At 41.0% G+C, this 12296-nt stretch overlaps 1 protein-coding gene across 4 annotated transcripts in view; it reads left to right on the top strand.

Moving 5' to 3' along the window:
* Nucleotides 1-5738, top strand: part of DIAPH2 (diaphanous related formin 2) — a 1061378-nt gene extending 1055640 nt beyond the window's left edge. For all 4 annotated transcript variants that reach the window (XM_086388307.1, XM_086388306.1, XM_086388305.1 and 1 more), the window contains one exon: nucleotides 5563-5738. In XM_086388307.1, the coding sequence (XP_086244433.1) occupies nucleotides 5563-5723 (161 nt within the window). In that variant the 3' untranslated portion in view covers nucleotides 5724-5738. The remainder of the gene's footprint in view (nucleotides 1-5562) is intronic.
* The last annotated feature ends 6558 nt before the right edge of the window (nucleotides 5739-12296 follow it).

Genomic DNA, 12296 nt, shown 5'->3' with positions numbered 1-12296 from the left:
AGAATTTTGTTATGGATTTTTGCATCTATGTTCATCAGTGATATTGGCGTGTAGTTTTCTTTTTTTTGTGGCATCTTTCTCTGGTTTTGGTATTAGGGCGATAGTGGCCTCATAGGATGAGTTTGGAAGTTTACCTTCCTCTGCAATTTTATGGAAGAGTTTGAGTAGGATAGGTGTTAGCTCTTCTTTAAATTTTTGGTAGAATTCAGCTGTGAAGCTGTCTGGTCCTGGGCTTTTGTTTGCTGGAAGATTTCTGATTACAGTCTCAATTTCTGTGCTTGTGATGGGTCTGTTAAGATTTTCTATTTCTTCCTGGTTCAGTTTTGAAAAGTTATACTTTTGTAAGAATTCATGCATTTCTTCCAAGTTGTTCATTTTATTGGCATATAGTTGCTGATAGTAGTCTCTTATGATCCTTTGTATTTCTGTGTTGTCTGTTGTGATTTCTCCATTTTAATTTATAATTTTGTTGATTTAATTCTTCTCCATTTGTTTCTTGATGAGTCTGGCTAATGGTTTGTCAATCTTATTTATCTTCTCAAAGAACCAGCTTTTAGCTTTGATGATTTTTGCTATGGTCTCTTTTGTTTCTTTTGCATTTATTTCTGCCCTAATTTTTAAGATTTCTTTCCTTCTACTAACCCTGGGGTTCTTCATTTCTTCCTTTTCTAGTTGCTTTGGGTGTAGAGTTAGGTTATTTGTTTAACTTTTTTTTTTGTTTGTTTCTTGTGGTAAGCCTGTATTGCTCTGAACCTTCCCCTTAGCACTGCTTTTACAGTGTCCCATAGGTTTTGAGTTGTTGTGTTTTCGTTTTCATTCATTTCTATGCACATTTTGATTTCTTTTTTTATTTCTTCTGTGATTTGTTGGTTATTCAGAAGTGTGTTTGTTAGCTTCCATATGTTGAAATTTTTAATAGTTTTTCTTGTAGTTGACACCTAATCTTACTGCATTGTGTTCAGAAAGGATGATTGGAATGATTTCAATTTTTTTGAATTTACCAAGGCTAGATTTATGGACCAGGATGTGATCTATCCTGGAGACGGTTCCGTGTGCACTTGAGAAAAAAGTGAAATTCATTGTTTTGAGGTGAAATGTCCTATAGATACCAATTATGTTTAACTGGTCCATTGTGCCATTTAAAGTTTGTGTTTCCATGTTAATTTTGTGTTTGGTTGATCTATCCATAGGTGTGAGTGGGGTATTAAAGTCTCCCACTATTATTGTGTTATTGTGAATTTCCCCTTTCATGCTTGTTAGCATTTGCCTTATAAATTCTGGTGCTCTTATGTTGAGTGCATTTATATTCATAATTATTATATCTTCTTCTTGGATTGATCCTTTGATCATTATGTAGTGTCCGTCATTGTCTCTTTTCACAGCCTTTATTTTAAAGTCTATTTTATCTGATATAAGTATTGCTACTCCTGCTTTCTTTTGGTCTCCATTCACGTGAAATAACTTTTTCCAGCCCTTTACTTTCAGTCTGTATGTATCCCTTGTTTTGAGGTGGGTCTCTTGTAGACAGCATATATAGAGGTCTTGTTTTTGTATCCATTCAGCCAGTCTTTGTCTTTTGGTTGAGGCATTCAACCCATTTACATTTAAGGTAATTATTGATAAGTGTGATCCTATTGCCATTTACTTTGTTGTTTTGGGTTTGAGTTTATACACCTTTTCTGTGTTTCCTGTCTAGAGAAAATATTTTAGCATTTGTTGAAGAGCTGGATTGGTGGTGCTGAATTCTCTCAGCTTTTGCTTGTCTGTAAAGCTTTTGATTTCTCCTTCAAATTTGAATGAGATCCTTGCTGGGTACAGTAATCTGGGTTTGTGGGTTTTTCTCTTTCATCACTTTAAGTATGTCCTACCATTCCCTTCTTGCCTGAAGTGTTTCTATTGAAAGATCAGCTGTTATCCTTATGGGGATACCCTTGTGTGTTATTTGTTGATTTTCCCTTGCTGCTTTTAATATCTATTCTTTGTGTTTGATCTCTGTTAATTTGATTAATATGTGTCTTGGGGTGTTTTGCCTTGGGTTTATCCTGTTTGGGACTCTTTGGGTTTCTTGGACTTGGGTGACTATTTCCTTCCCCATTTTAGGGAAGTTTTCAACTATTATCTCCTCAAGTAATTTCTCATAGCCTTTCTTTTTGTCTTCTTCTTCTGGGACTCCTATGATTTGAATGTTGGGGCATTTAACATTGTCCCAGAGGTCTCTGAGGTCATCCTCATTTCTTTTAATCCTTTTTTCTTTTTTCCTCTCTGCTTCATTTATTTCTACCATTCTATCTTCTACCTCACTTATTCTATCTTCTGCCTCCATTATTCTACTGTTGGTTCCCTCCAGAGTGTTTTTGATCTCATTTATTGCATTATTCATTATTGGTTGACTCTTTTTCATTTCTTCTAGGTCCTTGTTAAACATTTCTTGCATCTTCTCAATCCTTGTCTCCAGGCTATTTATGTGTAACTCCATTTTGTTTTCAAGATTTTGGATCATTTTTACTATCATTATTCTGAATTCTTTTTCAGGTAGACTCCGTATCTCCTCCTCTTTTGTTTGGTTTGGTGGGCATTTATCATGTTCCTTTACCTGCTGAGTATTTCTCTGCCTTTTCACCTTGTTTAGATTGCTGTGTTTGGGGTGGCCTTTCTGTATTCTGGCAGTTTGTGGTTCCTCTTTATTGTGGAGGTTCCTCACTGTGGGTGGCATTGGATGAGTGACTTATCAAGGTTTCCTGGTTACAGAAGCTTGCATCAGTGTTCTGGTGGGTGGAGCTGGATTTCTTCTCTCTGGAGTGCAATGAAGTGTCCAGTAGTGAGTTTTGAGATGTCTATGGGTTTGCTGTGACTTTGGGCAGCCTGTATATATAAGCTCAGGGCTATGTTCCTGCATTGCTGAAGAATTTGCATGGTATGTCTTGCTCTGGAACTTGTTGGCTCTTGGGTGGTGCTTGGTTTCAGTGTTAGGTATGGAGGCTTTTGGATGATCTCTTATTGATTAATGTTCCCTGGAGTCAGGAGTTCTCTGGTATTCTCAGGTTTTGTGCTTAAGCCTCCTGCCTCTGGTTTTCAGTCTTATTCTTACAGTAGCCTCAAGACTTCTCCATCCATACACCACCGATGATAAAACTTCTAGGTTAATGGTGTAAAGATTCCCCACAGGGAAGGACACCCAGAGAGGTTCACAGAATTTCATGGAGAAGATAAGAGGGAGGAGGAAGATAGAGGTGACCAGGAGGAGAAGAGGGGGAATCAAAAGGGAAGAGAGCAATCCAGCCAGTAAACAATTCCCTATGTGCTCTCCACAGTCTGTAACCCTCAGAGAGAATCACAGAGTTACATAGAGAAGTGAAGAGGGAGGAAGGAGATGGAGGTGAGCGGGAGGAGAAAAGCAGGAATCAAAAGGAGAGATAGATCTAGGCAGTACCGTGTTCCCTAAGTGTTCTCCACAGCCCGGAACACACACAGAGATTCACAGAGTTGGGTAGAGAAGAGAAGAGGGAGGGAAGAGATAGAGGTGACCTGGGGGAGAAAAAGGAGAGTCAAGAGTCACAAGGGGGAGAGAGTAATCAAGCCAGTAATCATACTCCTAAGTAAAAAATGGATACTGAAGATTGGATTCTTAAAGGTATAATATTGATAACAAATACCAAAAAGCAAAGATTAAAAATCTAGAGTAGAGGTTAGACTCTCAAAAATACAGTATTAAAAAAAATCACAAAAAGTATAAGAATTATATATGAAGTTTGCTTTAAAAGTAAGGTCTTTTTTTTTTGCAGGGTAATATTATGTTATAACGGAGAAGGCAATGGCACCCCACTCCAGTACTCTTGCCTGGAAAATTCCATGGATGGAGGAGCCTGGTGGGCTGCCGTCCGTGGGGTCGCTAAGAGTCGGACACGACTGAGCAACTTCACTTTCACTTTTCACTTTCATGCATTGGAGAAGGAAATGGCAACCCACTCCAGTGTTCTTGCCTGGAGAATCCCAGGGACAGCGGAGCCTGATGGGCTGCTGTCTATGGGGTTGCACGGAGCCAGACACTACTGAAGAGACTTAGCAGCAGCAGCAGCAGTATGTTATAAAAATGAAAATTAAAGGAGTAATAGAGGATTTAAAGAAAAAGAAAAACATTTTAATTAAAAAAATTATAATAGTAAAAATATATCTAGGAATTTCTCTGGAGCTGTTGTGGGCAGTGTGGGGTCAGTTCAATTTCAGATAATTCCTTGTTCCAGCTTATACTTCTCAAGACCTATAGGCCCCTTCAAATGTAGTCGGTGTTAACTACAGGGTTTTAATCTGTTGCACCTGTCACTTCCAAAGCGGTTCCCTCTGTTTATTTGGCTTTTTCTGTTTGCAGGTCTCTTTAGTGTCTAATTTCAGCCCTGACACAGGGGGTGAAGGTGGTCTCTTATTTAGGCTCATTTGTTTAGCCGTGCTATGGGGAGGGAGGAACACTGCAAACAAATATTACTGGCGTGTGTGGGGAGTGCTCACAGCGTCTTGACCACACTGGGTTTGTGCCCGTTCACAGTGTGTGTGCTTTCCCAGTCTACACTGCTCAGGCTCCAGATTGCTCTGCAGGGAGCAGGCCCTGGGTTGCGTGCACTTTCCAGGTCTAAGCCACTCAGGTTCAGGTTCTTGGGTGCTTTACAAGGGCACAGACTGGGTTGGGCCTGCGTTTAGTGCCCTTCCCAGGTCCGAGCAGCTCAGGTGACCAGGTGCTTGGCAAACACACTCTCCCCAGGCCGTGAGTGTGTCTTATCACCTCCCCGGTCCTAGCTGCTCGGTTTCCTGGGTGGCAGCGGATGCACCATCTCTGGTGTGCTGGGTGTCTTTTCTAGGAAGCTGATCTCTGGTTGCGACCCTCCTGGTGGATGTCAACCATCCAGAGTCCCAGGAAGTCTTGGTTAGCAACTGGAAGCCTGTTTACAGTTTGGTAGGGGATGCTGTCTCTGGGGCCGAGTTTGCCCCTTTCCAGTTCTGGCTGCCGCCCACCTGCCCCCTGCCTGTGGCAGGGGATGGGCCAGTCCACAGCCTGCTAGCTCTCCTCTGGTATTCGCTCAGTCCTTTGTTCTGGAGTGAACCCGGCAGTGCCTTAGGTTAGGGCTTTTCACGGATAGTTCACTCTCTCTCTCTCTTTTTTTCCTCTCTCTCTCTTTGGCTATCCCACAGTTTAGATTGCTATCTCATGTTAGCTCCCTCAGATTGCCCTCAGGGCATTCAGGCCAGGTCCTTACCCTAAGTAATGCAGCCCTCTCCTCCCTTGCTGTTCAGCCCCCGCTTGCTGGTGGCAGATACACGTGTCTGGGGTACCTCTCTGCTGGGAGTTGCTGTTAGGCACATAATCTGTGAAGTTTATTTATTTATTTTTCCTCCCAGTTATGTTGCCCTCTGAGATTCCAAAACTCCCCACAGACCCACCGGTGAGAGGGTTTCCTGGTGTTTGGAAACTTCTCCTCCTTTAAGACTCCCTTTCTGGGGTGGATCTCCATCCCTAACTCTTTTGTTTCTCTTTTTATCTTTTGTCCTGCTGCTGCTGCTGCTGCTGCTAAGTCGCTTCAGTCGTGTCCGACTCTGTGCAACCCCATGGACTTCAGCCTGCCCGACTCCTCCGTCCATGGGATTTTTCAGGCAAGAGTACTGGAGTGGGTTGCCATTGCCTTCTCCAATATTTTGTCCTACCTCCTTTGAAAGATAACGGCCTGCTTTTCTGAGTGCTCTGATGTCCTCTGCCAGCGTTCAGAAGTTGTTTTGTGGAATTTGCTCAGTGTTCAAATGTTCTTCAGATGAATTTGTGGGGGAGATAGTGGTCTCCCCGTCCTATTCCTCCACCATCTTAGGATCGCCCTATACAGTGATCTTAGATTAAGACACTGAGGAGGAATAAACACTGCTTTTTGAAAGGTTTACCATTCAGTAAAAGATCACAAAAACATGCTTTGCTGACTGACTCTAGACAGATTTTCAAGATGGGCTCAATAAAGGACAGAAATGGTAGGGACCTAATAGAAGCCAAAGATATTAAGAAGAGGTAGCAAGAATACGCAGAAGAACTGTACAAAAAAGATCTCCACAATCCAGATAATCATGATGGTGTGGTCACTAACCTAGAGCCAGACATCCTGGAATGTGAAGTCAAGTGGGCCTTAGAAAGCATCACTATGAACAAAGCTAGTGGAGGTGATGGAATTCCAGTTGAGCTATTTCAAATCCTGGAAGATGATGCTGTGAAAGTGCTGCACTCAATATACCAGCAAATTTGGAAAACTCAGCAGTGGCCACAGGACTGGAAAATGTCAGTTTGCATTCCAATCCCAAAGAGAGGCAATGCCAAAGAATGCTCAAACTACCACACAATTGCACTCATTTCACACGCTAGGAAAGTAATGCTCAAAATTCTCCAAGCCAGGCTTCACCAATACATGAACCGTGAACTTCCAGATGTTCAAGCTGGTTTTAGAAAAGGCAGAGGAACAAGAGATCAAATTGCCAACATCTGCTGGATCACCAAAAAAGCAAGAGAGTTCCAGTAAAACATCTATTTCTGCTTTATTGACTATGCCAAAGCCTTTGACTGCATGGATCACAATAAACTGTGGAAAATTCTGAAAGAGATGGGAATATCAGACCACCTAACCTGCCTCTTGAGAAACTTGTATGCAGGTCAGGAAGCAACAATTAGAACTGGACATGGAACAACAGATTGGTTCCAAATAGGAAAAGGAGTATATCAAGGCTGTATATTGTCACCCTGCTTATTTAACTTATATGCAGAGTGCATCATGAGAAATACTGGGCTGGAGGAAGCACAAGCTGGAATCAAGATTGCTGGGAGAAATATCAGTAACCTCAGATATGCACATGATACGACCCTTATGGCAGAAAGTGAAGAGGAACTAAAGAGCCTCTTGATGAAAGTGAAAGAGGAGTGTCAAAAAGTTGGCTTAAAGCTCAACATTCAGAAAACTAAGATCATGGCATCTGGTCCCATTACTTCATGGGAAATAGATGGGGAAACAGTGGAAACAGTGTCAGACTTTATTTTTGGGGGTTCCAAAATCACTGCAGATGGTGATTGCAGCCATGAAATTAAAAGACACTTGCTCCTTGGAAGGAAAGTTATGACCAACATAGATAAATATTAAAAAGCAGAGACATTACTTTGTCAACCAAGGTCCGTCTAGCCAAAGCTATGGTTTTTCCAGTGGTCATGTATGGATGTGAGAGTTATACTATAAAGAAAGCAGAGCACCAAAGAATTGATGCTTTTGAACTGTGGTGTTGGAGAAGAGTCTTGAGAGTCCCTTGGACTGCAAGGAAATCCAACCAGTCCATCCTAAAGGAGATCAGTCCTGGGCGTTCATTAGTAGGACTGACTTTGAAGCTGAAACTCCAATACTTTGGCCACCTGATGCGAAGAGCTGACTAATTTGAAAACACCCTGATGCTGGGAAACATTGAGTGCAGGAAGAGAAGGGGATGACAGAGGATGAGATGGTTGGATGGCATCACCAACACAATGGACATGGGTTTGGATGGACTCTGGAAGTTGGTGATGCACAGGGAGGCCAGGCGTGCTGCGGTTCATGGGGTTGCAAAGAGTTGGACACAACTGAGTGATTGAACTGAACTGTTATTAAATATTTTGTTCTATTCGATGGATGCTGTATGGAGGTTTTCTGTTGGATCATTGTGATCTATGAGTATGTCTTCAAAATCACTGAAATACTGTGAGTCTGGTAATTTCTTACATGTACACAATATGCTGTGACATATGGAGAATCTAGGTGACAGGCAATTTTGATAGTGGCCACACTCACTAATCAGAGGACAGACTTCACATGTGCTTAGTTTGGAAGATACTATTGATCCCACAGTGACCTTTCAGTTACATTCACACACAGTTCATAATGGGTTTTCAAGTAGTGTCAATGCATAAAAACATTAACTGAGGTTTTAACACTGCAATGGCCAATGGCTGATTATTAGAAACCTCACTGGCTAAGCTTGTGACTAGCCACCAATGGGACTGTCTGTCCCCTTTAAAGTTGTTCAGCTCTGTTCCTTTGCTATGTCAATTCAGTAAATATTATCACTAATTGTAATGACAGCTATAATAATGATATTTTCCAGGCACTATGCTAAGCCCTTGCTCTCAAGGAAGGAAATATAGTCCCCATTTTATAAGTGAGGAAACTGACTAATAGAATGCTTAAGATAGGAGAGAAAAAACTGGAGTCTGAACTCTGTTGTCTTATGCTCTTAATTAAATGAAATATTGCTTCCCCAGTGAACATAGTTGCTAAGCCAAGGGACTAAGTCTTGGGAGTTAATTAATAATAAAGCAACTAGCTGGATTACATGATCTACTTTACTAAAAAGCCACTGATATTGAATGTATGATAAATGATATTTTGTTGGTCTTAGTTGTATTAAACATATCTAATTACTCAGATTTGTGATTAGGCTGGTCAGGTCTACAAAAATGAAGAAAAACTTTCAGTGCCATTCTAGTCATTTGAGATCATTGGCTGTGACATGATGTAATTGGACTGAAATCAAAGTCTGAATGTCTGACCGGTGCATTCATTGAACTCATTCAATGCTTGTAAATATTTCAAGTAGTTTTCAGTTATCCTGAATTTTTTTTCTGCACAGGGCAGGGCTAGTTGGCCCTTTTGCAGACATAGTCACTGATCTATAAATGGGTTGTGGTGGTGGTTTAGTCGCTAAGTCGTGTTCAACTCTGTGACACCATGGACTGTAGCTCATCAGGCTCCTCTATCCATGAGATTTCCCACACAAGAATACTGGAGTGGGTTTCCATTTCCTTCTCCAGGGGGTCTTCCTGACCCAGGGATCATACCCCTGTCTCCTGCACTGCAGGCGGATTCCTTCACTGAGCCACCAGGGACTTTGTATAAATGGGTTAGTTTTAGCCTATGGATAGCTAAATATGTCTTCATGCATACAGGAATACCTCAGGGATACAGATCAAGTACAGGGATGGTTAATCTCAATCTGTTAAAGGTCTAAGTTATATATTTAAAAGATTAGGTGTAGTTTTATTATTTGCAATAACACCTAATAACAAACTAACTGGTAACCAAATTTTTCCAAATGAAGTCAAGTTATAAGAGTTTTAATGACAAGACTCATTTGGAATGAGCAACACTCATTTGCATGTAAATAATTAATGTGTCAAAGTCCTTAAAAAGAGATTGATCCCTCCTAGGTGAAACATGCCCCTTTGCAATCTTCTTTACACCAGTACTTTGCTTAACTAACCATTCATTCAGAGATAGTACAATGGTATTTTGAACAGGAAGTGGGTAGAAATTTAATCACAAGTTGTGAATTACTGGGGCCCAAAATAATGATGATTATTCACATCAATGAATGTAACACTGATACTTTTGAAATCATTTCTACTTTACCTTTTATATTATTTCAGGGAAAGTTACCTTCCCAATTACATTTTGCTTAGGCTCCTGTTAAACTTAAATTTGCATTCCCTCAGCACACATAAATGGATAGTCACAGAGATAGTCGAGAAGCATGTAATAGAGAGTTGTGTGAAGCCTGTCTGGAATGAATGATTAAGCATGGTTAATCCACAGTTTGAGAATCATCCTTATTAGAGATTTCTTCATTTTTAAAGATATACACAACAAACCTCCCCAAACAAATAAGAATTCTTAGTTCCTAAGAAAAGGCCTATATTTCATGCTAGGAGAACCTAATGACCCCAGAACTGGGTCTTGAATGCTAGGCATGTGGTTTAGGGACACTGTGAAGCTTTAAGTTTTCACAAGACTTCTCAGAGACAACCAGAACATCTGGAGTGGTAAGTATGATAAGCAGGTAGGTAAGTCCTTTCTGGAGTATCTAAAATCTCATATAAGTTCTCTTTATTCCAAAAGATTAATGGTCCCATTGGTGTGCTTTAATGAGGGTAGCAAATGCCCCCAACACATTCTTGGAGTAAGCCAAGAGTAAAATGAGTAAAAATGAGACAGAGCTGATGGCCAGATTGTGCCATATAAAATGATCAAGTAAAACAAAGTGCTTTGAAACCACTTGGGCAAGAAATATTGATGTTACAAATGCCTTTTCCCCTTCTCTTGGATCTTTCTGGATGCTTTTCCATTTTGTTTAAGTTGCTGTAAACATTTTAGATTGGTCAAGATAAGGGGATGTGGAGAGTTGTTGATCCATGATGGCAGGGGCAAAAATCAAACAGCTTGATTTAGTTATTTTCTCTCCACCTGCAATATACACAACACTCAGGACAGAGACAGCTGCTGACCATCAATATCTATTCTCTCCATTTGTAAGAGAATTTTGAGTTTTAGCAGGACACATACTTAATACTATATTCCCCATCCTCCCTTGTGCCTCAGTATGGTTACATGGCTAAATTCTGATCATTGGTGTATAAATGAAAATTTCATGTGTGGCTTCTGAATAGTGTCCTTAACGGAAAATGGTGCTTTGTCCTTTGCCCTCTTTTTGCCTTTCTGCTGTCTGGAAATGTGACACAATAGCCAGAGTTTAAGTAATCATCTTAGCCTATAAGCATGAGAGTCACACCCTAGGGATGGTGGACCTAAAAACTGGGAGAAGACCATGACCTGGTAACTTCATGGAACTGCCAGCTCTGCCCTGGATTGTCAACCTTTAGATTTCTCATATGAGAGGATTAAATCTTGTGTCCTTAAGTTACTGATAATTTGGGCTTTCTGCCACTCACACTCACAGCTGTACCTTATCCTAACTGATACAGCATTTAATCAGGTTCTTTCCTTCTAGAAGGAATCCATTCCATGGACAAAGGGCAGAGAAAGCCTTTTGGAAGAGGATTATTTGTTGGTGCTTTTCTTGCTACCAGGTCAGAAGCAGCCCCGTGTCCAAGAACCATCCCCTGGGCTGTGGAAATGACTGTGCCTTTCACCTCTGTATGTCAGTCAAGAGCTTCATGCTGATAAGATTTTGTCTCTGTGTTTATCTTTTTTGTTGGTTTGCAACAAGAAATCCCACTATTAATCCTTCCCTACCCGTGTACTAACTGCCTGAATGCTAACAATACAAATATGCTCATTCTCTCATGATTGTAGTAAGGATGGGATGAGGGAGGAAGAGCGGATTCTCAGCAACATGCTCTGAGTGTGTGAAAGACCCCATGATTGCCTATGTCAGCAGCACACACAGGAGATGGCCTGTAAGGAATAGCCAATCTGCTTTCTGGAAATTGCTAAACTCCCCTCCATACATCACCATTCTGGAAATGTTGAATTCCAAGTTCAGACTGTACACTATGGGTTAATGGGGTTGACAATTGACTGTGCTTAAGTGATATAAAGGTAATGCATTTAAACATCAAAAGTTTACAACCCCAAATTGATCACCTTGGCCAATTTACACAAAAAGGATCAATATAATCAGCTCCCCCTCATTAAGTGTTAATAAATGCTTTAAGACAACATGTCTGACCATGGGATGCAGATTAAAATCAGATACGGAATTAAGTTCCTTCTACACAGTAGAAAAGTCAGTTTGAAAATCCTGATAATCAGCCAGAGCTGCCCACAAGGCTTGGCTTTATAGCATTTAACAAGAAAGGAAGCTTGTTCCGCACACACCTAATGATTTTTTTCTTTTAATTCAGCCACAGGAAACACAGGGACAATAGTAGGGTTTGAGATTTTTCAGCAATGGTTCATCATTCAGTCTAGGGGAGGAAAAGCTTTGAATTGTGCCTGGTGGATCCCTGCTTCCATCCACCAAGAAATGGCTGCAAAGGAGAGCAGGAAGATCACTGTGCCTCTTCCCCATTCACATAACCAAGATCAGGCTGGACTTAGAAAAGTACCCTTTTATATATACTATAGGGTTCACAATAGGCCTCCCCAGCATATGCTACTTTGGCTCATGGGTTATTCTGAGCTAAAGCCAGTAGAGACCTTATTGGCTTAAGAGAAGCTTCTGCCCCTCAGCTACCTAGAAGAATTTAAATTGGAGATTTTTTCCCAGAAAGAGAGTTATTACCAGAGATAAAGTTTGTTTTGTTGTTGTTTAATCGCTTATACATGTCTAACTCTTTTGCGACCCCATGGCCTATAACCCATCAGGCTCCTCTGTCCATGGGATTTCCCCAGGCAAGAATACTAGAGTGGGTTGTCATTTCCTCCTCCAGGGGATCTTCCCAACCCAGTTTTGAATCCACGTGTCCTGCTTGGCAGGTGCATTCTTTACCACGGAGTCACCAGGGAAAATCTAATAACCAA

The sequence above is a fragment of the Bos grunniens genome, chromosome X, assembly GCF_055505025.1.
Source record: "Bos grunniens cultivar Pamir isolate PY7600 chromosome X, Bosgru_T2T1.0, whole genome shotgun sequence".
In the NCBI taxonomy this organism is placed as follows: domain Eukaryota; kingdom Metazoa; phylum Chordata; class Mammalia; order Artiodactyla; family Bovidae; genus Bos; species Bos grunniens.
The sequence above is the reverse complement of the archived record's forward strand: the minus strand, read 5'-3'. Positions and strand labels throughout refer to the sequence as shown.